Source organism: Microcaecilia unicolor, chromosome 3 (genome assembly GCF_901765095.1).
Source record: "Microcaecilia unicolor chromosome 3, aMicUni1.1, whole genome shotgun sequence".
Taxonomy (NCBI): domain Eukaryota; kingdom Metazoa; phylum Chordata; class Amphibia; order Gymnophiona; family Siphonopidae; genus Microcaecilia; species Microcaecilia unicolor.
The window spans coordinates 23,183,070-23,207,978 of NC_044033.1; the positions used below are offsets into that span (position 1 = coordinate 23,183,070).

Consider the following 24,909-nt stretch of genomic DNA (forward strand, 5'->3'; position numbering starts at 1 on the left):
TGTGTATGGGATAGCTTTTCCTTTCTGTTGCAAATATACATTTTTCATGTCATACAGTCATCTGCTCTGTTGTGTTTTTACTTCTTTCTTTTTTGTTTCAAATAAAATAGAACAGTAAAGCTCTTACAGTTTGCTTAGCATTTGCTCATTATAATCTTTAGGCAAATAGCATTAAAGTGCACTAAAGAAAACCAGGTATTTTGTTTTGTTAGAAAAGAATATTTTGTAATTTGCAGACTTTTTGTCTTCTATCCAAAAGTAAAGGTGTCTACCTAGTATGTTTGCATTAGGTTGTTCCCAGTTTGTATAGCATTATAGCAGAAAGAATGCTTTTGCAAATTTATGTAGGGTGTCATTTGCTATCAGTTAAAGGGGCCCTTTTACTAAGTGTGCCTAAGAGTGGCCTGTGCTGGTGTAGGCGCGTGTTTTGGACACACGCAGGTAATTTTTTCAGCGCACCCGGAAAAAAAGCGCTTTTTTTTTCTTGTGGCCAAAAATGGACGTGCATCAAAATTAAAACCTCCATGCGTCCATTTTTGGCCTGAGACCTTACCGCCACCCCTTGACTTAATGGTAAAGTCTGGCACGCTAACCGGGTAGTAAGTGGCCAGCACGTATAAACTGCCGATTACCGTCAGGTAAGCGCCACGTGGTAGAAAATAAAAAAATATTTTCTACCACATGTTTTGGACGCACATCAAAACTGGAATTTCCGCCCGGGGTATGTGGTAGCCGGGCGGGAGTTCCAGTTGGACGTGTGTAAGCGACCTACGCGCCTTTGTAAATGGGCCCCAAAGTGCACTAATGCCATTAATGTGTGTTTATTTACCTCAAATCTCATTTTTTACAGTGAATCCCACAGTAATGGCATTATTACTGGTGAATAATTTCTGTAATGTAAAAGATGATTACAAAGCAACACAGGCCAACTGGAAAAATAAACTGTAGTATGTTTTCACATTCATTCACCAAACCTTCATTTATTTCTGACTTTGCGTTCTCATTTTCTGTTACTACTTTGTTACAGGAAGGGTTTCCTACTTGGACTCGGGCCCATTCTTTGTGGTGTTTCCACTCTCTCTTTTTTATTTTTTTTTGTGCATTTTTACCCCACATTTTCCCACAAGAGCAGGCACAATTTGGCTTACATTAATACAAGAGGAAACTATACAATGCATGGCGGACACAGTTACAGAGTGAGACAGGCAGGAATGGCATAGGGGACTACACGGGATGAGAGAAAGGGGCAAAGCAACCGGCAGATAGTCATATATAGGCAGCAAGGGTGAGGGGTTAAACAGAGGAGTTGCCTGTGAAATATGCTTTGGCGAATAAGAATGATTTTAAAGACTTTTTGAACAGTTGGTGGTCAGCCAGTTCTTTCAGTTGTCTTGGCAGAACGTTCCAGAATTTTGGGCAGATGTAGGGGAATGACGAAGCAAAAAGGGTCTTGTATCTAACATTCCTGCAGCTGGGATAATGGAGATTGAGGGTAGGTCCTTGCAGTCGGGAGCGCCTTGCGAGAAGGTAGATCTGTGAGTTGGAGCATATATTCTGGGGCTCCCCCATGAATAATCTTGTGCATTAGTGAGCAGATTTTAAATTGAATACGATCTTTAACAGGGAGCCAGTGTAATTTAAAACGCAGTGGCTATGCATGCTCAGATTTTGTTTCTTTGTCTTTGTTGTTGACTACCTATATATATATGACCATTATTGAAAACTTTGGGCCCAGTTTACTAAGCTGCATTATAGGCACATTAACATTTTTAACACACGTTCACCATGTATGCGCATTAACTGTGTACGTGCATACAATATCCCTGTAGGCACCTACACGGTTAGCACATGCGCTAATTGTTTACTATGTACACGAGTACTGTTTAAGACTATAGGGCCCTTTTACTAAGGCGTGTATGCGCCTAAATGCGCCCAACACGCGTCAGTTTTGAGTTACCGCCCGGCTACCGTGTTGTGGCTCTTGTGGTAATTTCATTTTTGGCACGTGTCCTCAAAATATTTTTTATTTTCTGACGCACGTCATTTGGCGCGTGTAGGTAGGTCATTACCGCCCGGTTACCGCATGAGACTTTATAGCTAAGTCAATGGCTGGTAGCGGTAAGGTCTCAGACCCAAAATAGACGCACGGCAATTTTCATTTTGCCGCATGTGTATTTTCGGCAAAAATATTTAAAAGGCATTTTTTGCAGGTGCGCTGAAAAGTGTTTCTGCGTGTGCCCAAAACACAGCACACCTTAGTAAAAGGATCCCTGCGTATGTGACTACTGGTTAAGACTATGTACGTGACTATTCTTACCCGCCTTGGATAAAGTTGGGATATAAATGTAATAAATAAATGGCTTTTTTTTTTTTCACTTAACCTCCAGCACTAATTTTCTAATTATATACCATCGATACCTAAAAGTAAATCCCTTTAAATTCTTCACAAAACTATTCTATTGCTGCAGCCACAAAAAAAAAACCTGATTCTTTTCTAAGTATTCATACAGATTAATGTCTCCAGAATGAGTGTTCTTCCTTAAGGCCAGAGAAGTGTTTTTAAATGGAATATCAACTCTTTAATTAGAGTCTTCATTCATAATCTCATAATTTCCACCTCTGTAGTTTTGGCTACTGTTCAGTCCCAGACTGTTGTGTTCTACTTTTACATGTCTGTGAAACTGTCTCACTCATGGCTACTGTGGCCTACATTCTCATTTTTTTTTTAAGAAGTATTCATTTCCAAAAAGTACAAAGGAAAATTAACAGATGATCATTTCAAAAGGAAATAATCAAATTACGAATTCAGAGGCTATCAAAAACAAAAAAAAAAAATCCCTTATCACAGGAAAAGCAGGGAAAAACAGATATTTATTTAATACATTTATAACCCACCTCTCCAACCATCTAGGCGAGGAACAATACAAACTCATGAAATGCAAATCTTTAACACGGAAGAGTAAATTCGTCATATAATCCCAATAAACCAACTCAGCTAAGAAGTCAAATTGCCATGTTCTTGCAGAAACTTCTCGAGTCACCTGAAAAGTAATATAACATTTACAGGGGAATTGCAAGAAAAATTAGCCCCAAGAGCCACAACTTGATTACGAAGAGCTAAAAAAAAACCTTAAGAACATAAGAATAGCCATACTAGGTCCAGGTCACACGTACCTGACAAACCCAAATAGTAGCAACGTTCCATGCTACCAATTCTAGGGCAAAAAGTGGCTTCCCCATGTCTGTCTCAATAGCAGACTATGTAATTTTCCTCCAGAAAGTTGTCCAAACCTATTTTAAACCCAGATACTCTAACCGCTATTACTACATCCTCCAGCAAAGAGTTCCAGAGCTTAAATAGCCAGTTGAGTATTTCTAGACACATCTGAAAAGATGTGTTTAATTTCCCCACAGAATAACATGGTATTCTTCTAAAAATGTGCTCTTAAAACAACTGATTTATCCCCTTCATGAAGCATTGTGACCTGGAGTGTAGGCCTGGTGGATATAGTATCAGTGGAGTCCTCCAGAAAGGCCACGTCAGCTTCCTGGTCAACTTCAGGAATTTTCTTTGTAGGAATATAGCTACATTTTGCCAATCAAGTCTTTATCAGCATTGGACAAAGGTAACGATTCCTTAAAATATTTCCTAACTAGCGTTTCTGCAGAAAGAAAATGGGTCACAGGAAAAATAAAGAATCAAAGATTCCTACTTCTAATCAAATTTTCTGTTGTCTGTATTTTACGATGCAAGAAAAGACTATCTTTATCGCAGATACACTAGTATTTTGCAAAGAAGTAACCTTATTCTTTATGGGGCCCTTTTGCAAAGGCGCGCTGAAAAATGGCCTGCGGTACTGTAGATGCATGTTTTGGAAGCGCATAGAATCATTTTTCAGCGCTCCTTTAAAAAAATGCCTTATTTCAAAATATTTGCTGAAAATGGACCTGCGACAAAATGAAATTTGCCGCACGTCCATTTTGGGTCTGAGACCTTACCGCCAGCCATTGACCTAGCGGTAAGGTCTCACGCGGTAACCGGGCGGTAATGGTCTATGCATGTAAAATGCCGATTACCACCCATGCGCCAGAAAATATTTTCTGGGGTGCGTAGCGGACGCATGTCAAAAATGAAATTACCGCAAGGGCCACACGGTAGCCAGGCGGTATCTCAAAATTGATGCACGTAGGCGCCTACGCACCTTAGTAAAAGGGCCCCTGTATTTTGAACCTGAGAAATTACTTTGTCTACTTTATTGTCAACTTCCTTAAGCTTAGTTATAGAGTCTGAGGTAAAGGAATAAAGTTGAGGCACTGCATCTTTCAGCGGTGTCTCAGTACTGAATATAAAATAATTATGAGACCTCGTCAATAATCAGAAGGACACTGGGATTAGGTGAATATGAGAAATTAGCTCTCAAAGCAGTTTATTAATTACTCACCAAAAGCAGGATTAACGCAAGATCATCAAAGTGCATATATCAGTCATTTCATTTCTCATATTGGGAGAGCAGCGCTCCATGACACACAACAGGTGCCTTCACAGTTTACTGTATTCTCCGACTGACTTAACAAATTGCCAGTGTTTATACTTTCCTTCTACCATTGTTTTCTATTAGCCTGTACATTTGGCCACCTGCAATTTCATCATAATTGGCACATACATCCAATTATGACCAAGTTTCAACCTCAGTGAGTTTGCTTATCTCCCATCCAATTAGGACCAAGTTTCAAGTTTAGTGAGTTTGTTTATCTCCAAGCTTCGCTCAGCCCCCCTCTAAATTCAACTTTTCTGTACCTGGCCTTATCTTTGCCCAGTTAATCCTTTATCGAAGTTTCTCAAAATGCCTATGTCTAGCTGTATTTTACACAATCCTTGCCAACTTTGTAACTCTGCCAAGCTTCATCAGGCTGTCACATTTCTTATAGTAAAATATCAGGTGTGAGAGATTTACAGGCCTAGTTTGCTAGAAAGCCTGAACCTGTTTTTCACTGCAGCCAATTTGTGACAGTTATTTACAGTACGTAAAACTATAGTCCAAGAGTCTTTACAAGTTATTTCCTGATCAGGAGCTAAAGTAGCAGTCAGTAACTGTAGTGGGCTGATGCTCAAAATGTAACACCGGTGCTAGTGGCAATTAACGCCGGCATTAGTGTAGAAGGCTCAGAGGTCTCTAGTTCGGGAGACAACGTGTATACCAAAGATTAACACAAATAGTATGCAAATGTAGTCAAATGAATGTTAATGAGGTCATTTCCTATTCCTTCCCAATGCTCGGAGAAAAGTGCACAAAACAAAGCCGCCTTTACCAGTGAAAACCTAAAGCCAGTACTAGACAAAAAGTGACACTGCAAAAGGTGGCTCAATGGCTGTAAAACGTTTTTGGAAATGAAGAGAAGCCCTCAGAAACTTGTCGGACCTCACGTCCCAGGTTCTCAACAGAAGTATAAACGAGCCGTTGACTTGTTTCTATCATGGGGATTTTTAAGCTCTTTGTTTAAATTTTTTAGTGTTGTTATCATATTTAATGTGAAGTTTAAAGTCTAGCAATTCTGACTGCTGCCAATTTTAAATATGGGAAAGCGCCAAAACAATGAAATGCAACACTTAGCTTATGTCCTACGGTGCCACCGTTTCACTGTTACGTGGCTTCTTCAGGGACTGATGTTGCAACTGCTTAGGGTTCTGCTTTCAAAAGTTCTGCTTTCCTATTTCAATTTTCAAGTTAGAGATCTTTTTCCAAAATGTCGCTGAGGGATTCTCTTCATTTACAAAACTTTTTTACAGCCATTGAGCCACCTTTTGCAGTGTCACTTTTTGTCTAGTATTAGTTTACTTTATTATTGACACTGGTTATACTGCACTATCGTTTGGAGTGTGTAAAACCTAAAGCCAGCTCAGAGCAGGCATTAGGGTGTTCGAAGAGAGAATTTCTCACGATTCTTTCTTTAAAATCTGTTTTTATTTAATTTGGAAGCAGAAGGTTAGCCTGTGCAAGCACCTAAGGGGTCCTTTTACTAAGGTGTGCTGAAAAACGGCCTGTTGTAGTGTAGGCGCAGGTTTTGGGCACGCGCAGTTCATTTTTCAGCGCGACTGTAAAAAAAGGCCCTTTTAAAATTTTTGCCGAAAATGGACGTGAGGCAAAAACAAAATTGATGCGCGTCCATTTTGGGTCTGAGACTTTACCGCCAGCAATTGAACTAGCAGTAAAGTCTCACGCAGTAACCAGGCGATAATGACCTACGCGCTTCAAATGCCACTTGGCGCGTGTCCAACGAAAATAAAAATTATTTTTCAGACATGCGTATCGGACGAGCGCCAAAAATGAAATTACCACAAGAGCCATGCGGTAGCCAGGTGGTAACTCCATTTTGGTGCTCGTAGACGCTTACGCTGCTTTGTAAAAGGGCCCCTAAATGTTAGTAGTGAGAGATGAATGTATGTGAGTCAGAGCAAACCTGAAAGTGAAACTACACATTGGCACCTGCTTCCTGTACTTAAATTTGTCTTCCAAGTAAAAAAAAAAAAATTGAAGAGCTTTTATTTAAAGGCACAGAGAACAGGCACCAATGTGTGCTTCACTTTCAGGTTGGTGGTTGGGAGGCGGGGATAGTGCTGGGCAGACGTACACAGTCTGTGCCCTGAAAAGGACAGGTACAAATCAAGGTAAGGTATACACAAAAAGTAGCACATATGAGTTTATCTTGTTGGGCAGACCGGATGGACCGTGCAAGTCTTTTTCTTCCGTCATCTACTATGTTACTATGTTCACTTTCAGGTTTGCCCGGAGCACGTTCACAAGAGCTAAGCTTACATCGAAATGCTTCTATGCATGCGGCAAGCACGTCCCCCTCCCCCCCCCCCCCCCCCCCCCCCACACACACATTTTTACAGTGCGCATAGACCATTTCCTTTGAGCATTGGTGAGATAGTTTTCTGCACTGTTCCGGCGGCATGGGTTCTGCGCTGTTGGAGGAGTTCTGAGCATTGGTAGATAGGACATATAACTTTTGAGGGACTTAAAGCTTCCAGAGCTAGAGCTTCTGTAACAGGGGAACCAGATATTATCATTCTCACCTTTCTTGGCTTTTCCTCTTTCGAAGTACTTTTCCATGTTTCAACCACTTTTTATCTTGTTAGCAAATCTCCTTTTTGACTTCCCTAAGCGTATGTCCCAAGCATGTACGTTTTACTAAGTCTTTGCAATAGTTCTTTCAGTATCTAATACAAAATTGACTTGCCTATATTTAAAATGCATTCATCTTTATTTATATATTTGTGCTGCTGCCTGTAATTACTTTTACTGTTCAAGATCTTAAATTCTGGTCGTGTTGCCCATTCGATGCCCCTCCTCCCCAAATCTTTTTCCTGCCTCAGGAATGTGAGATAGCTACTTTCTGGCCTTTTGCTAATTGTACTTCCCTTCTAAAGCTTTATCAGAAAAGGAAATGATGTCTTGCTAGTGTCAAAACCAAGCTCTAGTTCATCAGATCCCTGTCCTCCCCCCTGATTCAGGGGTAGATGCTCAAAGCAAACCGGGCTTGCAACAGTCTAAATGAAAGCCTATTTTGTGGCTAATGTGTAGAGGCTTTTGGCCACTGCCTGCTCCCTCCTGCCTTTAGGCCTGCCCTCTGCAAAATGGTTGTGCCCAGCACTGCCCAATGCATGCACTGGGTGGGGCCTAAGTAGCAGGGAGTACTTAGGCCCCACCCAATGCAGCCCCGGACACATTGGGCAGGGGTGAGACACCACCATTTTGAAGAGGATGGGCCCAAAGACAGGAGGAAGTAGGCATTCCTTCTGCCTCCTCCGAGAGATATGTGGAGGGGTTTGGTGGGGTGAGATTCCACTAGACCACCAGGGCCAGTGGTGAGTAGGGGTCGGACTCAGCCCAACCTGGCCTGGCTGGCAGTCGGTCAGGTTGGTGGGCCCCACTGGAATTTCCTCCATCTCCACCTGTGCACTGTACTAAAATAAACCAACATGTGGTAAAATAACCCAACTTAACAGTAGCCCATGTTGGTAACTTCCTCTCTCAATGCTATCAACCATATTCATTCATTTTTTTAGTGCTGTTATAATTGGTAAACTAACTCAGAAACACAAGGAGAGGATAGGTTGAGTGGCCTGCACTACACTTCCACGGAGCCCCGCAAGACCTGCGGGAATCCCGTTGACCTAGAGGATATCCCCACAGGATTCCCACTAACCCTGTTCCCATGCAGCTCTCTAGTCCACACCCTTTTTAGAGTGGCACACTGTGAAATTTAAGTGCATGTTATTAGAATAGGGCGTAGGGCAGATCCGCACATAATTCCTGATTACTGCCAATTAAGGGGTCCTTTTACTAAGGGTGCGTGCCTATCCATTTTTCAGTGCACCTGTAAAAAAAAAAAAAAAGCCCTTTTTAAAAAGTTTTGCCAAAAATAGGTGTGCGGCAAAATGAAAATTTCCGCACGTCCATTTTGGGTCTGAGACCTTACCGCCAGCCATTGACCTAGTGGTAAAGTCTCACGCGGTAACTGGGCTGTAATGACCTATGTGCACCAAGTGCCACTTGGCACGTGTCCGATACATGCGGCAGAAAATAAAAATTATTTTTCGGCTGTGCGTATCAGATGTGCACCAAAAATAAATCACCGCAAGAGCCACGCGGTAGCTCCATTTTGGCGCGCGTAGAGCCTTACGCGGCTTACTAAAAGGGCCCCTAAGTGCTTGTTAAAGCTAATAAGTGATATTGTCTAATTAGCTAATTACTTTGCATGCAGATGTGTGATTTGAGCACAAAATTGCGCATCCAAAGTTTCCTAAAAGAAAGTCCATAAGCCATTATTATTAAGATGAACTTGGGAAAATCCACTACATATTCTAGGATAAGTAGCATAAAATGTTCTGGGATCTTGCCAGGTTCTTGTGACCTAGATTGGCCGCTGTTGGAAACAGGATACTGGACTTGATGGACCTTCGGTCTGTCCCAATATGGCAGTGCTTATATTCTTATACAGAATCCAGGGGTATGTGTCCATTTTCAAATCATGTAGAATGTAAGCTGCAGCTCTTATTTTTGAATGAGAAGCCTTGCTGAGAGAGAGGAATGTTTACCTTTAAAAAATTAACATGCTGGGCTGTGGATGCAACGTATCCGGGCATAGACAGCCCCTGTGGAAATGCCAAAGTTGCCCCACATGTGAACATCATTGTCAGCAGCTTTTGAAACTGTAACTTAGATTGATATGTTGATACTTTGCATAATTTAATTAATTTACATTTGTAATGTGGAACTGTTGGACTGCACTAAGACGCTTTATTATCTTCGCCCGCCAAATGCATGCGAAAATGGAATACCGCCCAGCTATCGTATGACTTGTGGTAATTTCATTTTTGCCGTGCATCCGATATGGGCGTCCAAAAAATAATTCTTATTTTCGGATACTCTTATCGGATGCGCGTCAAGTGGCATTTGATATGCGTATGTCATTACAGCCCGGTTATCGCGTGAGACTTTACCACTAGGTCAATGGCTGGCGGTAAGGTCTCAGACCCAAAATGGACATGTGACAATTTTCATTTTGCCGCACATCCATTGTCGGCAAAAATTTTAAAAAGGCATTTTTTTGTAGGTGTGCTGAAAAATGGATCTGCGCACGCCCAAAACATGCGTCTACATTACTGCAGGCCACTTTTCAGCGCACCTTAGTAAAAGGACCCCAATGAGTCAGTAGTCTTCATTGGAAAAGTGATTATCTTGTTAGAAAAAAAAAACTGTCAAGATTAGCAGACTTCTTTTTTAGAGCTCACTATTTTATCTCTTGGCCTTGGGAATGATTTCCGTTTGCCTTTCTTTATTTTTCCGTTAGTGAGAAAATTATGTTCAGAGGCTGGGAATGCCAGTCATGTAGAACTTGGTGTTATGCATGAGACACCAGCCTCATTACGAAGATAGTGATTTTTCTCTCTTCTAGCGAGAAGAGAGATTCTGCCCCAGGCCAGTCCATGCTGTTTGAAATTGATTTAAATGATATAGTGCCATCAGCTGTGCCATTTCAAATTGATTTTGCACTGATATTGAAGTGCTTGAAATCTAAAAACTGGAATATTTTGAATGAAAATAGAAGAGGTGGGGTGGGAGAGGTACAGTGAGCACTGTTTTACACTTTTAGGCTTTCTCACATCCTATACTGTAAAGCTTAAACTGGGTTGAAAACCTCTGCTCTATAGTATACATTATTCATGTCTTTAAGGGGTCCTTTTACTAAGGTACACTGAAAGGTGGCCTGCTGTAGTGTAGGCATGTGTTTTGGGCGTGTGCAGATCCATTTTTCAGTGCGCCTGCAAAAAACGCCGTTTTTTGACGAAAATGGATGTGTGGCAAAATAAAAATTGGCACGCGTCCATTTTGGATCTGAGACCTTACCGGCAGCTATTGACCTAGTGGTAAAGACTCATGTGGTAACTGGGCTTTAATGGCCTATGTGCATCAAATGCCACTTGGCACGCGTCCGATAATAATTTTTTTTTTTAACGCGCATATCGGACGTGCACCAAAAATGAAATTACCACAAGAGCCACACAGTAGCCAGTAGGCGGTAACACCATTTTGGCGCATGTTGGGCATGCGTAGACACGCGGCTTAGTAAAAGGGCCCCTAAATCTTTTCTCACATGTCTTATAGAGTAAGCCCAGTACCTATCAAGTTAAACCTATCAAGTCTGAAGAGTATAGAATTGTTGCATGCACAATGGAATTAATGAGCTAAAGGGTTTTGCCTGCGTTGGGATAATTTTGTGTAAAGATATGTTTGTGCATATGTGCCTGTAAAATACCATTTTTAAAATTAGCACCTCTGTGGTGACAAGAACACATGTATGTTTACACAATTTGGGCATGAGCAGTGGAACACTTTTGATTAGAGGGAGAAAAGAAACCAATTTCTGCCCCTTCCTCAAGTTCTCTAGTTCTTGATGCTGTGGACACAATATTGGTCAGGGGATGAACATGCACACACTCACCAATACACAGACGCAAACATGCACACCCATTTGGGAAAGGGAATCAGGAAAAGGAAAGCGGATGGGATTTGATTATACAACCTTTCTGTGGTTACAGTCAAAGTGGTTTACAAGTACGTATTTTTTGCCTGGTGAAATGAAGGGTGTAAGACTCACAGAAACAGAAGCCTTCATGGTCGCATTGCTGATCTGCAAGGGCAGGCTTCTACATTACTACTACTACTACTTATCACTTCTATAGCGCTACAAGGCATACGCAGCGCTGTACACCATACATAAAAAGACAGTCCCTGCTCAAAGAGCTCACAATCTAAATAGGACAGGCAGACAGAACAATTAAGAGGTAAGGAAATTAAAGAGGTGGGGATAAAAGGGTAAAGGGCAAGTGAGTAGTGGTTAGGAGTCAAAAGCAGTGTTAAAGAGGTGGGCTTTTAGCCTTCAGCGTCTATTTTTCTTTTAGGTATGATATATAGAATCTAGTCCTATATTCCTATGAGCATCTTACATAGTAAAATACATAGTAACATAGTAGATGACGGCAGAAAAAAGACCTGCACGGTCCATCCAGTCTGCCCAACAAGACAACTCATGTGTGCTACTTTTTGTGTATACCCTACTTTGATTTGTACCTGTGCTCTTCAGGGCACAGACCGTATAAGTCTGGCCAGCACTATCCCCGCCTCCCACCACCGGCTCTGGCACAGACCGTATAAGTCTGCCCAGCACTATCCCCGCCTCCCAACCACCAGCCCCGCCTCCCACCACCGGCTCTGGCACAGACCGTATAAGTCTGCCCAGCACTATCCCTGCCTCCCACCACCGGCTCTGGCACAGACCGTATAAGTCTGCCCAGCACTTTCCCTGCCTCCCACCACCGGCTCTGGCACAGACCGTATAAGTCTGCCCAGCACTTTCCCTGCCTCCCACCACCGGCTCTGGCACAGACCGTATAAGTCTGCCAAGCACTTTCCCTGCCTCCCACCACCGGCTCTGGCACAGACCATATAAGTCTGCTCAGCACTATCCCCGCCTCCCAACCTCCAGCCCCGCCTCCCACTACCGGCTCTGCTGTCCAATCTCGGTTAAGCTCCTGAGGATCCATTCCTTCTGAACAGGATTCCTTTATGTTTATCCCACGCATGTTTGAAATCCGTTACCGTTTTCATCTCCACCACCTCCGGCGGGAGGGCTAACAGATTTAGTATGCGCTAAATCTGTTAGCGCACCTTAGTGAAAAGACTGCAAAATATTATTTTTTAGTGCTGGGGGTTATGCTGGACTCGGGCATTGCCATGGACTACATGATTAGCGCAGGATTAGCATATGAGGCCTTACCACTTACAACCTAGGTGGCAGTAAAGACTTGTGGACTAATGGGAAAATTAGCATATATGGCCATTATTGGAAAAAATAGAAAAATCTGCCTTTTACCAGCAGCACTAAAAGTGACCTCGGCAGGTGTGAAAGACCCCCATTGGGGCTCCCGTAGGCCAGGGGCGTAGCCAGACCTCAGCGGGAAGGGGGGCCAGAGCCCGAGGTGGGGGGCAGTGTTTAGATGCCTCCCCCTGCCACTGATCCTCCCCCCGCCACTTTGGACCCGCAAGCCGCCGCCCGCCCCCTGCCCCAGCGCCGCATCAGGTACTTTGCTGGCAGGGGTCCCCAATTCCCACCAGCCAAAGAGTCTTCTTCAGCGCCGGTCGACTCTGGCACCTTCGTTGTGTGATCATATGTTTCTGATGCCTTACATCCTGCACCATGCATGTAGCCCCATGCAGGACGTAAGGCGTCAGAAACAGATGATCACACAACGAAGGCGCCGGAGTCGACCGACGCTGAAGAAGACTCTTCGGCTGGCGGGGTTTGGGGACCCCCCGCCAGCAAACAAGGTACCTGATGCGGCGGGGCGGGGGCGGTCAAATGTAGAGGGGGCCAGGGCGAAGGGCGTAATCTGAGGGGCCCATGCCCCCGTGGCCCCACGTAGCTACGCCCCTGCCGCAGGCCACCTTTTAGCGCTGCTTGGTAAAAGTGCACCCAAATGTTGTTCCTGGCATCTCTCTGTGGAAAATTAGAGCATAGAGCGGGTACTGTTTTAAATCAGTGGCTCCATTGCCACCCTCTGTTTGGTAATAGTTGACTAACCGTGGATCACAGATAATGCGAAGGGGTGCGTGATGTCATTTAGGTGTCAACAGTGAGGCTGTACAACCCAGAAGTAAAAATTCTGGCAGTAAAAACAGATAGGATAACTACACTATTTTTAAGCTTGTACGAGATGCTCTTGTAGTTCAGTGTTTTTGTTTTTTATTGCACAAATCACTGCTATGTTCAAGGGCAGACTTCATTTCTATTACAAGCATTAGTTTAATCAACAGGAAAATCAAGAGTCCATCATGGTAAATGTGTAGGTTTGCATAACATGAATTTCATCTCTTAATTCCCCTTCTCTGTCTTCCTTGTTTCCCCTCCACGTTCAAAGTTTGGTACAAAATATCAGTGCTGTAAAGACTTATTCACACTCTGTTCTCTTTACTGTAATGCAGTGGAAGTGGATGTTTCATACTATTTTGTTTCTACAGAGGGTGATTATATCAAGATGTTTATGCGGGGTCGGCCAATCACAATGTTCATTCCTTCTGACGTGGAAAATTACGATGACATTCGGACAGAACTGCCTCCCGAGAAGCTGAAGCTGGAATGGGTGTATCCTTGTTATATGCAAATTATTTTCTGTTATTTTTGTTCAAAATAATATTTCGGTGTACTTTATTTAGGATAGTCACAAAGTTGAAAGACTTCCTATTGAATCCAGTACATGAAATGCACAGCGTGATGTAGCCAAGTTTACTAAGGAACCCATCTTTTTTCTAAAAATGTTTTCCTCTCGAGAGCGTGTGGTGGTTTGATGCTACTGAGGCTGAACTATTTACCTCTTCTTCTGTTTTCCTCTATTGATTTTTGGTATTTCCTGGCTTCCCAAAAATCCACTATCTTGGGCTTTCTGTGAATCTGGTATGATAACTGGAAAATAGTCCTGCTAACAGTGATACACATTCACTGACTTAAAAATTGTTGACAACAGTGGTCATAGTAACATAGTAGATGATGGCAGAAAAAGACCTGCACGGTCCATCCAGTCTGCCCAACAAGATAAACTCACATGTGCTACTTTTTGTGTATACCTTACCTTGATTTGTACCTGTCCTTTTCCGGGCACAGACCGTGTAAGTCCGCCCAGCACTAGCCCCGCCTCCCACCACCGGTTCTGGCACAGACTGTGTAAGTCTGCCCAGCACTATCCATTTTGTAATTATTTGTTTGTTGTTAAGTTGAGATGTTTTTTTACACACTTATTAAAGTAGATTTTATTATAATTGAAGACTGGCACCAGCCTGTTTCTTGCCATTCTTTTACATGGTTTTGGGGAACATTCACTCATGATGCAGAGGGTGCAGGGTTACATTTTTCTGAAAGAATTCATGATCGGCACTTCTTTAGACACTGGAGGAAAGCAAGATTTAGTAAAGTAGCAGACATTCTCTACTGTGTTAACACGAATGAGGGCAGGCCCTGAGCCCAGATAAATTTGAGCCATACAGTGGGTTAAGGTGAGCAAAAATAATATTTATTAAAGGAGACAGATGGGGAGATCCTGTTTGGTTCACAGCTAGGGGAGAAAGTAAATATAAAACTCTTGTAGCCTCCTCCTGCAGGGTTACGGTGTGCACAACATATGCCTGCCGTGCTTTTGCTGGATGGAGAGAAAACTAACAACTCAGCTTCAGGGAGCATTTTCCATCTCACAGATAGGCTGCAGAGAATACCTTCTCCTGCTTTAGACTTAGCCTGGCCTCAGAATGACATCCTATAGTATATCTCCTATCAAACTGAGCTCTCTTTTTCATCAAGCACTGCCATTTCCTCCCCTCCCCACCCGCAGACAGTTTGAACTTTGTGGGTGTGGCTTGTATCTCTTTCAGGGAGAGAAAACTAACAGCTTATAGCAGCAGCTTCAGAGAGCATTTTCCATCTCACAGATAGGCTGCAGAGAATACCTTCTCCTGCTTTAGACTTAGTCCCGCCCACCCTACCCCTCTATCCACCCACCCCTACAGTGACATGTCTTATATAACCTCCCTATCAACCCACTCATTACTTTTACATCACCCATTTCTATTCTTCTATCACCTTCTCCCACTACTCCAACCAGAGTTACACCTAATCACACTGACCACCCTTCAACATCTTCAATCCTTCTGTGACTGTTCTCTTGTGCTTGAATGCTTAAATATTAAATGCTTTACTTTTTGTCTATTTAGATTGTAAGCTCTTTGAGCAGGGACTGTCTTTCTTCTGTGTTTGTACAGCGCTGCATACACTTTGTAGCGCTCTAGAAATGTTAAATAGTAGTAGTAGTATGAAAGGTAGTTCTGTAAAGTCCTAAATTGAATTTGGCCTACCTGACTGTTGCAATTGCAGTCCATATACATATGTGATGGAGTCATATGCAGTCTTTCTTCTCGTCCTCCCTAACCTAGCTGTACCCTGAGCATTTATACTTACTGGACCATGGCCTGATTGCTGTGCCCCCCCCCCCCCCCCCCCCCCACCGGTAGGATGTAAATATTTTCTACCGCAGGGCACTTACCCGGTGGTAATTGGCAGTTGGTGCGCACTGGATGCTTACCGCCCGGTTAGCGCATGAATGGTGCAGTGAATGGCGTGGAGGTATCAGGCCAAAAATGGACTTACGCTGGTTTTCATTTTGCTTCACGTCCATTTTCCGGCACAATGAAAAAATCCTTTTTTTCCAGTCCTGCTCAGGAAATGGACCAGTGGGCATCCAAAACACGTGTCTACACCAATGCAGGACACTTTTCGGCGTGTCTTAGTAAAAGAGCCTCTCAATTTCTTTAAAGAATGTTTAGTTCGGAGCTTGGTGGGAAGATTATTCCACAATGTTAGCACCAAAAAAAAAAAGAATGCAGACTTAAATGGTGATATTTACACATGGAGGTGCTTTTAAAAGAAGGGCAAACAAACTGAAAGAGAGTCAAGTTGCCATAATTTTTTTTCTTTTAGTTTTCCATTAGCAGTAGAAACTTGTTCTTTCCTTGTTTGCCAAGTTTTTACTGCTTCCTGACTAAATCTGCCCTAAAAACCATTCAGCCATATGATTGTGGCGGCTGCTAGAACAGAAATATGTCTGTGTTTTGACACAACACAAACTTTTCACGCTTTGTAAAGCTGAACATCAAACACAAGCACGCACACACACTTATCTCTGAATGTGGAAATCAGTCTTCCCTAGCTGTAAAAAGGTGCTCGTACTTGGCTAACACCATTTACAGAACACCTAACAGTAGGAGGAACAGGTTCATACTTGAAATGGTTAGAGGTTTGTATTAAGTATGAAGTGTCAGATGTCTGTTTTTTTAGTGGCTTCTATAATTAGAGCCAAGACTATTTTAAGAGAGCACAAGGCAGGATGGGGATTTCTAATTAGACGAACTCAGTAGTAAAAATACTCAACGCAAAGCATGTTGCATCATGAGTTTCCATCTAAACGGCCCTTATGTTAGAATCTACTGTGCTTGACATGACAGTAGCAGCTTCTTAAAATCTTGTGAAACGGGGATGATGAAATGGTCTAATGATTATCACTGTGCACAGCTATGTGGAAACCGGAATTTAAGTTTCTGTTGTGGACTGTTGAAGCCACCTGTGCAGGCCTCTGAGCTCAAGCAGTTAGCAGGTGAAGCACAGTCCAGTCTACCTTCAGATTCCTAAAGGGATAGATGCTGGACTGGGGTTTTGGCACCCTTTATCAGCGGTGCTATGAGGTAATAGTGGCTCACTTGGTCCAGCGGGTGGGGGAGAACTTGAGAGAGGGAGAACTGGATCACAGGCAAGGAGGGGGGGAGTGGAGGGAGAGAGACCAGATTGCTGGGGGCGCCTATGCAAAAGTTGGTTCAGGATGCCACAGGCCATTGAGTTGGCCCTGGTAATGACAGGGCCGCCGAGAGACTGAGCCAGGCCTGGGGCAGGGCTGCCTCCCCCCCCACCAAGGATCATCGCAGCTGCCACGTCCCCGCCTGCTGCAACTGCAAATACAAATACCTTGGTTGGCAGGGATCCCGAGGCCCCATCAGCAGAAGAGTTCTTCCTCCAGCGCTACTGTTCACTCTGCCGCATTGCCTGCCCCTGCGGCTGCTTTTTCTTTCACGTCACGCGTGCTCGGTTCCAAAACCGAGCATGAGCGGCCTGAGGGGAAAATTAGCTGCTTGGCAGGCAATGCGGCAAAGTGAAGAGCAGCGCTGGAGGAAGACCTCTTTTGCTGGGGGGGGACCCCCGCCAGCCAAACCAGAGGCCCTGGCCCAAAGTCCTGCTGTGTCTCTTCCTCCGGTTCTCCCCTTCCTCCAAGGGGGGCCCAGCACTGGCGTTTTCTCTCTCTTGCTCCTGTCGGGACACATATCAAGATCTGGAGAGACAGAGAGACCCCAGCGCCATGGCCCGGAAAATTTGCCCCCCCCCCCCCCCCTTTGGTGGCCCTGGGCAGTGAGCCAAATATTAGTGCTGTGACCACTCAGGGAGAAGCGCTGTAAGCTCTCAAGCTTGCCAGTTGAAGAGGTCACCACAAACAGTACCTGTCCTGTGCACTTGTTAACACACTTGTTAGTTTAGATTTTCCACCAGAAAATCTTTAGAAGTCGGTGTCTGGTTTTAATCAGATTCTGGTACTGTCAGTCCAATAAATGTGTTGTTAAAATCCTTGACTCCCTGTGCAAAAGATATGGCTATCGTGGAAGAGATTGTCGCGCCAATGTTTACCTCCTGCCTACTGGAGAAATAGTGTATTTTATAGCATCTGTTGTGGTGCTGTTTAACTATGAAGAAAGAACTCAGCGTCACTATCTCGGTCACACGGACTGTGTTAAATGGTTGGTACAGGGCCTCAGTTGCAAGTGTTGATATAAACAGTGTATTAAGATGTCTGGGTGAAGCTGTTTTATGGACCTGGCTCAGAGCAGCTGGCAAATCTTTCTGTTCTGGGTATGTTTGAAGTTACAGCATACCTGCAGTCATGTTATTTATTACACAATTTTTATACCATACGATCCATCATACTAGGCGATTTACAAAGTAAACCTACATAATGGAGAAAAATAACTAGATACAAACTTATTATAAGTTCTCTAATTGATTTCACTGAAAATTAGTTGCCCTGAAAAGTGAATCTCGAAATCAGGATGTACCCTGATTAAAAAAAAAAAAAAAAGAAGCTGGAAATACTGTTTTCCAGAAGCACACAAAGATTTAAAAAGTTCTTACCATCTTTGCTATATACGTTATTATATGGATGGATATTTATTCAGACCTAGAAGTAGTAGTTCACTGTTCTTGAATATTTTCTTTTAATATTTTTTTTATATATTTTATATACAGTAAGAGAAAAATGAAGCCTGATAATTACTTGTTATACCTAACTACCCTTTAAGAAGTTAGAGAGCTTTTTATTTAGATTGAAACTGGTAATTTTGTCTGTAACCTTTATACACTATCCACTTTTTTCCAGCCCCCTACACGCCTAGGATTATCATGATTTGATTTGATATTTGCCGTGACGAAAAAAAGAGGGCACCAACAGCCACACCCCTCCTTACCCACCACGCCCCTTACCCACCCACACCCTCTGTCACACCCCTTCTCCACCTCCACATTGAAAATATGGACTTTTGATAGTGATGGAAAAATAAAAAAAACAATTGTGTTAAATTAATGAATAAATAAACTGCATAGCACATAGGGAAAAGATTTCTATCCATGTGAAACCAATATAAATACATGGAATGTGTATCCAGGTTAAGCTCATTTTAATGCCATGAGCCAGCAGGTTCCTTTTTAAGCAAGGGTTTTCTTGAATTCTTTTTAATGTCTATACCAGGCACGCGTGCCAGAGAGGTCACGTGCTTCGTCGCCTCAGCCAGAGTCGTACTGCCGCTATGAACTGCTGGTGCGATCGCGCTAGCAGTTCAAAGTTGTGTCGGAGCGGAGGAGAGACCCACCAGAAGTTTGTTCCCTCCTCCCTTCAAGTTTCAGGCCCCCTCCCTCTGAATTTTATAAGTCATCTATTTTACCTCGTCGGGCTTAGGGCGGCAGCATGCAGGCTTGGCTCGGTGCTTAGTTCAGTTTTCCCTTCTCTCTTTCTCTCCGCTCTGGTCCTGCCCTTGCGGAAACGGGAAATGAGGGCGGGACCAGAGCTGAGAGAGAAGGGAAAACTGAACTAAGCACCGACCCCATTACCAACCTCTTAACCCATTGGACCCCTGTAGCTCAAATACAGGTTAATCGTTCCTTGAGACGAAGCCAACCCTCTTTATGCTGCTTAGTCCCCTCCCTGCGATACCTCGTAAGACACTCCATCTGCACTAATTGACTCAACTTACACTTCCAATCATTCAATGTCGGAGGGTTTGGACTCTTCCAGTATTTAGCTATAAGACACTTAGCCACTGCCAAACCCCACTGCAGCCATTTGCTCACCTCCCAAGATTCCCTCTCATTATGTAAACCCAAGAAACAGTCCAGGGGGTTGCACACCAGAGACTAGCTGGTTAACTTCACTAACGCCTTCATAACCTCCTGCCAAAAAGGCACCACCCTAGGACATGCCCACCAAATGTGTAAAAAGGTTCCCACCTGAGCACCACACCTCCTGTACATATTATTTTTAATGCATATGTGCATAGAATGCACACACAGTTTTGCGCCATCTTTAGAGAAGGTGTAAATGTGTGCATGCGATTTTGCATGCTTGAATTGTTCACTTTCTTTGGGGTGTATAGGATGGCTTCTAAATCTTCTAACTAAATAAAATGCTGTTGGGGTTGGTCCTGGGAACTCGTATAAAGGCAGGTTTCAGCCAGGTGCCCTCTTATAAATTACCTCCATTGATGGGAAGAGGACTGTATATATTTTATTTGGATGACTTGACTTAAAATATTTTATCTGCTAACCAGTGTTCCTAGATAGGATGCAGTGAATTTAAGAGTCCATTTTTATTTGCACATTGCCATGAGAAAAAAACCCCCATAACTTCTGTAGTAACTTTTGCTTGAATATCGATGTTTTGTATCTTGAATAGCAGACTCGATCATTTAGTTTACTGGAACCTAGTCAATCTTACTTACTGTATTATTGCTGATCCTGTTTCCTAGTCTTGCGATTCATCCGGACAAAATCAGGATTGCAACGGGGCAGATAGCAGGCGTGGATAAAGATGGACGGGTAAGTATACTGGCTGCATAACTTGGGAAGTAATACCGATACAAATGATGGTTGTTCATAAACAGAGGTTTTCTGTCTTTAAAAAGCATCACATATTTGCACATAGTTTTCTCTCACCCAAATGTGGAATTTGTTGATTAAGTGAGAAGGCCCAAAAGGCCAACAGTCCTGTTCTAGACAAGCCTGCAGCCTCTTCTATCCACCACCCCCTACCAGAATATTAATTTATTTAAAAGATTTATATTCCACACAGTCTACAATCCTTGCCAGATTACAGAAAAAATACATAATATAATTATAACATTATCACATATAACACATCAAAAATAACAAAACAAATCAGCAAATTAACAGGTTTCCATGTTTTCAAAATGATTCAGCTTCAAATGCCCGCTGGAATAGAGCAGTTTTCAGAGCCTTTTTAAACATCACTTAAAAGAGGAGAGGAATTGTATTCCAAAGTTTAGGTTCTGCCACCTAAAAGATGGAATACACAAGCTGATAGTAAATCGAGAGGTCTTTCAGTATTAGCTCAAGGCAAGTTACATTTAGCTACGTTTATGTATTTCTCGGCTCCTGGAGGGCTTACCATCTAAGTTTTGTACTTGAGGCAATGGAGGGTTAAGTTGCCTTTCCACGAATAAGGGAAATCCAGCTATTTCAGCTATGGGAACCTACAAGGCTTGGCAAGATTTTACAGTATGTTTGCCAAGCTCATTGTGAGTCTCGACTTTGAACAGGCTCATACACAGCAAGCAATTAGATTGAGCAGTAGGAATTTGAATTGCTAATTTAGCTTCGCTGAGTTGAAGTAATCAAGGTAAATAATGGATGTACACTAGTTTGTCTTTCAACTTCCTGAATAAAGGGACTGTGCACTACAACACGCAGAGAAAATGTTACTGTATGGTGTAGTGATGCTTGCAGGGCAATGCACAAGATGTTCTAGCATGCCCACTAAACCGATGCTAACACATAAATTATAATGTCCGGTTGTAATTTCTTTTTGGGCTTTATATAGCTTGTCACCACAATACAAAATAACCAATATGTGCAAAATGGAGCATGCCGATTCCTCTGTTCCTCATGACCCTCTGGCTTTGTTTGAAAACCATGTAATTGTCCAACACATAGGCCTCATGGACAGTACTTAAACTGGACCCCAAAAGAGGAGGGTAAAGTAGTGTTCCAAGAGGTATAAAACATGGACATCTATGTTGATTGTGTTCTGTCTTGTACACCTTTTTATGTGTTATGTTTCCTTTGTTCCTAGCCTGTGGATTGAGGGGGAGGGGGGGTTGAGTGTCCATCAGCCTCTTCTTCAGTAAAGGTGTTTAAAGAGTGGATGTTGTATAAGCAGTGCCAGAAGCGTAGCCAGGTTGAGGGTGCCGGGGGAGCTGTAAGCGGACGGCACGTAATTTAAATGCGATAGATTGCATCAAAAATAGGTGCCGGCGCCATCGGAAGTCCATTTGGAGGAGCGGCCGCTCCCCTGTCAACCCACCCAGCTACCTCTCTGAGCAGTACATCAGGTTTGGAGGCTCTGCCATTATTGCATCCGATTGGGATATTTAATGAACATCTTAGTTTATCTGTGCATGGCCTGCAGTGTCATTGGAAACATCTGGAGGAAGTGCTTTCCTCCATTCCACTTAACTGTATAGATTAATTGTAATTTATTAACCCGACTTGATGTAACTACTATGGTTTGAAATGCCCCAGAGGTGAGAATGTAACAAGCTCAACAAACCCAGGTATGGCATGAGACCTGGTTGGTTGAGGATCGGTGCTGGCTTTTAACTTTTCATATAGGGCTATGATGGTCATTGGGCCTAAACAGTCCATGTGGCTTACTTCTTCCTCTGGCAGATCCAGTAGGGTGCTTGTGGGCATCACTGATGCAACCTTGCTCCCTTTTACTCTTCTGTCATCCTCCTGCCCTAGGACTTCTCTGGTCTCAGCTGCTTCTGTTTATGCTATTATCCTTTCCTATAATGTTTTTGGACTCATGCATTACACCAATGGTTTCTAATTGTTCTCATACCTCACACTAACATTATCGGCTTTTGTCTCACCTAGAATGTAAACTGCACTGAACCCTGGAAAGGGGATATTAGTGGTATACAAGATTTGATTTGATGCCCTCTCCTCCTTCTTTTCTGTCTCGTGCATGCTCTGTTTGTCTGTCTGTCTCCCTCCCCTCCATCTCTCACGTGTCATCTGTGGGGAAACAACTTCGCTTGCTCCAGCACTCACATTGCCTCCATTGAACAAATAGGGTCTTCCTATATAATAATTCTCACCTCCAACAGGATGTGCTTGGGACCGTGCCTGCGGAAGTGGTCTGCTAGGCAGGCATGCACTGACCTCAGTGACAAACAATTTGGCAAAGCAAAACAATCTGAGTGCTGGCCATTAGGACACAGGGTTGATAGGAGAGTTTTAAAAGACTGAAGGAACCGAAAGTGTTAAATTGGGGGGAGGGGGGGAGTTCTGAACGACTGAAAGACATGAACATTTGGGAAAGGAAAACAATCTGAATGCTGGCCATTAGGACACAGGGTAGATAGGAGAGTTTTAAAAGACTGAAGGAAACGAAAGTGTTAAACTGAAGAAGGGGGGGGGGGAGTTGTGAATGACTGAAAGACATGCAAATTTGGGACAGGAAAACAATCTCAATGCTGGCCATTAGCACACAGGGTACATAGGAGAGTTTTAAAAGACTGAAGAAACCAAAAGTGTTCAGGGGGGGAGGGCAAGTTCTGAATGAATGAAAGAAATGAAAATTTACGAGAGGAACACAATCTGAATGCCGGGCATTTGTACACAGGGTAGATAGGACACTTTTTTTTAAAAAATGAAGGACGTGAAAGTATTACATCTTGGGGGAGGGGTGAGGAGGAAAGCGGTGGCGTATCCGGATACTGGGCGTTAGGGCCACGGGGGTACATAGACTTTTGAAAGCCTTAAGGAACCCAAAGTGTGGGAAGGAGGAGGAAAAGGAGGGGAGGGAACGGGGTGAGGGGCATTAGGAACAGGGGAGGGGGCCCTGTCACACACTCTCATTCTCACACACACACTGTCACACAGACAGTCTCACTCTGTCACACACCCGCACATTCACTCTGGCTCTCTCTCTCTCTCTCTCAAACATACACACTCCCAAGAAAACCTTGCTAACGCCCGTTTCATTCGTTCCAGAAACGGGCCTTTTTTTACTAGTATTCTATAAAGGTTATGTTCCTAAATTTATGCACAAATTTAGGAACGTAATTTATGCTCCTGAATGTCTGCTAAATCTATGAGCATAATAGGCCCTAAATTAGGAGCATAGATTATGCTCCTAATTTAGGAACATAAATTTAGGAGTATAACTTTTATAGAATAAGGCCCATAATGTCTCCAGGTAGCCAATCCTTTTATATACAATGTGGACTAATAAGTTAGCTGGTTCTAAGTGGGTTTTACATTTTTGACCTTAACAAGCATGTAATAAATAGCACATAGAGAAGAATGTACAAAGATGGTAGGTCCTACAACCTATGAAGTCCTAATGTTACCTCACTTTTGAAATTTAAATGCCACGTATGAGCTACTTTTTTAGGCAGAACACAAAAATATTTTCAGACTATTTTCTTGTGCACCCTTACTCTTCATTCTATAAAAGTTGCCAAAAATTAATTGAATAATGAGCCAAGTAGTGCTAATATGACAAAGTTAAGAGGGAATAGGCTTAGGAGTAACCTAAGGAAGTATTATTTCACAGAAAGGGTGGTGGAGGCGTGGAATGGCCTCCCGGTGGAAGTGGTGGAGTCGAGGACTGTTCCAGAATTTTAAAAGGCATGGGAGATAAGCATGTGGGATCGCTTAGGAACAAGAAGAATTAGGGGTTACAGAGGATGGGTAGACTGGATGGTCATATGGCCTTTATCTGCCGTCATGTTTCTAATAATTGGCTTTTTAACAAGCAATTATTGATACTAATTAGATTTAATTAGAACATGTGCGAGTTTAAAAAAAAAAGAGGTGCGGAAATTAGAGGGTCGTCAGTGGAATGGGGGTATTCCTAGCATTTATGCATGTTGTTTAGGTGCGTACATTTGCACCACGTTTCAGTTGGTGCAAGTGGCCATGCCTAAAGTTAGGCACGAGTCCCAGGCATAAGAGCTATTCTATAAACCGCACCTAACTTTAAGCGTGGCTTATAGAATAGTGCTTTTTTTCAGTGTCATATATAGAATTCGCCCTTTTTGCTTGTGCTCATTAAAAGTTTGGCGCACATCGTTACAGAATACACTTAGCGACGTGTGTGCGTAAATTCTAATCAATGCCAGTTAGTGCTCGTTATTGCTTAAGTGCTGTTATCAGCGCTCATTAGCTTGTTAAGTTATGTTCATTGTTATGGAATCGGTGCGGATCTCTAGGCGCGCTATATAGAATCCGGGGATAAGTGTTTAAAGGGCAATTCTGTAATCTGAGTTACTCGCATTATTATGTATCCCTTGTCGATAAATGTCTACAATAATAGCATTTATCCATATAAGTGTATATTTAGTCACGGAAGTGCCAGCAGGGCATCCAAGCTCTATTCTTTACCAGCGTATCTAACTTACA

The 24,909-nt window shown here is 43.0% G+C and overlaps 1 protein-coding gene across 4 annotated transcripts in view; it reads left to right on the forward strand.

The window, feature by feature from the left end:
• Positions 1-24,909, forward strand: part of EML4 (EMAP like 4) — a 391,221-nt gene that overhangs the window by 277,907 nt on the left and 88,405 nt on the right. For all 4 annotated transcript variants that reach the window (XM_030195783.1, XM_030195785.1, XM_030195787.1 and 1 more), the window contains 3 exons: positions 13,587-13,710; positions 17,799-17,948; positions 20,226-20,295. In XM_030195783.1, the coding sequence (XP_030051643.1) occupies positions 13,587-13,710; positions 17,799-17,948; positions 20,226-20,295 (344 nt within the window). The remainder of the gene's footprint in view (positions 1-13,586; positions 13,711-17,798; positions 17,949-20,225; positions 20,296-24,909) is intronic.